Genomic DNA, 3,699 nt, shown 5'->3' with positions numbered 1-3,699 from the left:
TTCTGGTGACCGAAGGAACCGGGAATGTTGGAGTACACTCGGTTCTTCTGGAGACCGAAGGAACCGGGAATGTTGGAGTGAACTCGGTTCTTCTGGTGACCGAAGGAACCTGGAGTGTTGAAGTGAACTCTGTTCTTCTGGTGACTGAAGGAACCGGCACTGGGACCATCCTGGGAAGGTGAAACCATCGCTGCTGAGCGGCTCTCCTCCTCATCCGGAGCAGGCCAGCAGATGACTTCTCCAGCTGCTTTTATGTAACGTCTCAGCCAGTTAGAAGGCCCCGAGCCTTCAGCCAATGGGGAGTAGAAGCTGTTTGTCCTTCTCTGATTGAGAAAACAGCTGGATGTTTTCAAAGCCAGAGGGTCTGTGAGGATGAAAGGCAGAGGCTACCAGATCCAGTCTCTTAACCAGTAAGTCAGAGTGGGAGGGGGGGTCCTGCACTGATTTGAGACCCAATTCTTCCTGCATGCCAAGAGCCGTCAAATATGCCCCCAAAAAGTCTTTAGATGTGAAGGAAGAGTCTGAATTGTTTCATTTAAGGAACAGCATCTGATTGGAGAAACATTGTATGTTGTATAAATTACAGCCGCTGCAGTTGAAAACATAAGTACTAAAACATAGAAAGCTTCTCTTCCTCACTACAAACAATGAAAACAGAGCAGATTTTAACCTTGTCCTTCAGAAAACCCATTACAGCTTCCCTAAAAATGGGAAAAATTCTAATTTCCACATGAAGTAGATCAAATGTTTACAGTAAAACAACCCAGTGTGTGTTTTTCCCATAAGGATGGACCCTCCATCTATTCTATGGGACTGAATATAGAGTATTTATGACACATCCGGAGGCCAGCAGCGCTGTCGGTGCAGCAGCTTTGTGACAGTGGATCCTGGCTTTTCACACCCCTAAAAATATCTCTCAGCCAGTGGCTGGATCAAAGGGGCGGCAGCGCTGCTATGAATACCCCCCCGGCATGCAGCCTAAAGCCAGGGGCGGAGCGGAGCCCTGCGGCATCCAGAGCTGTCAGAGATCCAGCCTGCCTCCTCCACATTGAACCGCAGCAGAGCTGAGGGGAAATAAAGGAAAAACTATGAAACTCCTGCAGCTTTAGAAGCAAGTTTAAAAAGTGTTTTTGACGTGAGGAAGATCAGCCGGACGGAAGAACTCCTCTAAGTTTTAATTTGTTTGTTTTTGTAGTTTTTTAATAGTTTCTCTATCTGTGCAGAATGGAGGATGAGCAGAGGTGTAAAGTTTTTGATAAAGCAGCTGGTGAGAGGAGGATAAATCCCACAGCAGGACAGAGACTATGGAAGCAGTCAATCTGGAATAATCTGTCCTGGATTATGGTCTGCATCTCTGTGTCTGCTCTCTGCTTTGGACTCTGTGTGTTTGTCCTAATGAGGACCATGGAGCTTCAGTCCAGGATCCTGAGTCTGGAGCAGCAGCAGGATGAGAAGTTCACCGCCTGGATGATGACTCTGGAGCAGGTGGAGCCCCTCATTGTTGGACGGCTGGACCAGTTACTGGAGGAGGTAAGGCTCCAACAGAACATCCTGAGCGTGGCTCGTTCCTCTCACCTGTTGACCTTTTGCAGCGAAACATTTCATGGTTCTGTGATTTAAAACCCAGAATCTGAATCATTTCCAGAGTCTCTCTGAAGTCTCCCCATCATTTTCAGTCCCACTGAGGAGAACAAGCCTCCTAGCAATGATCATGAAGGGGGTTGAAGTCTACCCCCCCTCATTACACTACTACTCATCAGCTTCTAACCAAAAAGCAACCAAGTTTAAATAACCTGGAAATGTAAAATATGCATATATATATATATATATATATATATATATATATATATATATATATATATATATATATATATACTTGGTCATCGGTGAGTTCATGATGTGTTTGTGTAGTTTTAGATTTGAGTTTGAGCTATAAACTTTTCATGAAAAGATTAATCTGCACCTGGAAAACATTAAATAACAGAAAGTCTTTTGGCATATTTAGATTTTCTTTATTAATTACAAACAATCCTGGAGAAAAATGCACAATGAAAGCTGTAAAACAGGGGTGATTGATTAACAATAAGCGGGGTCTGAATAAAGAAAATTATCAACCAGTAAAGGTCCGGAGACATTTTTAATAATAATCTGTTACTTTTAAACAAAATTTAACAATTAAATAAAATGAGTTTTTTATGCACCCATGTTATACAGTGAATTTTTAAATAAAAAAATATATAAAAAAAAAGGAACATTTTTCCATTTAAAAAAAGTGTTTTTCTAAAGTAGAGAACAACAATCGTTGGTATAATTTAATTATATGCTTTAATTTATAAATGTTTTAAATCAGGTTGGGTCCGGATCCGGAGCGCGGTCCGTAATCTCTGACCTCTGCTGTAAAATATTGTAGAATTAAAGGCTAAAACATAACATTAGAGAGCAGTCAGGGGATTTTATTTATTTATTCATTTCAATAAAAGCATTAATAACACTGTGATATCTAACATTCTTTCTGGGTTTATAGCTTTTTTATATACAAATGAACCTTTTGTTTCATCTTGTTCCATAATTCTAATTTAACTGAAGATAGAAAAAAATTGGGAGATGATTGAAGCAGATGACTGGAAGTCTTCTGAAATGTTCATAGCACTCCTCCAGCTAAAAACCATCCGTGGTTCAGGATCTTCTAGAGGTTTCTGTCTCGCTGACAGACTTTCTATCTGAGCTGATTGTCAGGATCTAGGAACCTTGGATCCAATATTCAAAACAGACAGATCCGGACAATTTTAAACAAGCCTTTATTCAAAACAACTCAGCATGCGGCTGCTCATCAGCTGGGGCGAATAAACCGCAACCTCTGTAGGGATAGAAACTCAGGATAAAAGGCAGAACCAGGTTTACAGACCAGAAGATCAGAGAGTCGAGGAGGTACCAGAGGATAATCCAAGCCGAGGTTAGAAGCACAGTCCAAGTTCAATTAACCAGCAGAATCCAGGAATCAATCCAGTATGAACCGGACTAACAGAGCAGCAAGGGCAAAGCTAAACTCGGGTATCCAAAGGCAGAAACAGGTCAGAATCAGAATCTCAGAACTTATATAAGGAACACTAGAGTTACTCTCACCAAACAGCTGGAATAATCTGGCTCGGAAGGTAGGCAAACAGGCAGCAATAGTCTTTGTTAATCACTAATACTGATATTTTCTACATTCAGATTAAATCAGATTAGATCTGATTGAAAGCTGACAAAAAGGAGAAGATGTAATATCAAAAGTTCTGGCTAAAGACTTAAAGGGGGATGATGGCTGTGGTGCCGATCGACAGCAGTCAAACTCATTCCTAGTTATGTCTTTTCAGAGCTTTAATGATTTTGAGGGGATTTACCATTAGGCAATTCTAGGCAGTTGCCTAGGGCCCCAAGTTCCTCGGGGCCGCATAAAACTGTGTTTACATGTATGGTTAATACAACTATTCCTTATTTGTGCACATTAATTATGTTTTTAGCACGCACGACCCATGTACGGAAGCCTTAGTCAACATGGCCGACCCGGGTTAGAATGAGGCCTGTGCTCCTTTGCTGCATGGCTCTCCCACTGTCATACCTCCTTTCCTGTCAGCAGAGATGGGAAGTAACGAAGTACAAATACTTCGTTACTGTACTCAAGTAGATTTTTCTGATATTTTTACTTTACTTTACTAC

At 41.4% G+C, this 3,699-nt stretch overlaps 1 protein-coding gene across 19 annotated transcripts in view; it reads left to right on the top strand.

Annotated features, from left to right (window-relative positions):
- The first annotated feature begins 140 nt into the window (after positions 1-140).
- The window catches only part of LOC107092571 (collagen alpha-1(XIII) chain-like), a 104,868-nt gene continuing 101,309 nt past the window's right edge, over positions 141-3,699 (top strand). For 6 of the 19 annotated variants that reach the window (XM_015387121.1, XM_015387123.1, XM_015387122.1 and 3 more), the window contains exon 1: positions 145-1,530. In XM_015387121.1, coding sequence (XP_015242607.1) covers positions 1,225-1,530 — 306 coding nt within the window. In that variant the 5' untranslated portion in view covers positions 145-1,224. Of the gene's footprint in view, positions 1,531-3,699 lie in introns of all 19 variants that reach the window. The other 13 variants (XM_015387128.1, XM_015387131.1, XM_015387130.1 and 10 more) reach the window with 5 other exon arrangements.

The sequence above is a fragment of the Cyprinodon variegatus genome, unplaced genomic scaffold, assembly GCF_000732505.1.
Source record: "Cyprinodon variegatus isolate N-32 unplaced genomic scaffold, C_variegatus-1.0 Scaffold386, whole genome shotgun sequence".
NCBI classification, from domain to species: Eukaryota; Metazoa; Chordata; class Actinopteri; order Cyprinodontiformes; family Cyprinodontidae; genus Cyprinodon; species Cyprinodon variegatus.
Note: the sequence above shows the minus strand (reverse complement) of the source record. Positions and strands in the feature narration are given on the sequence as shown.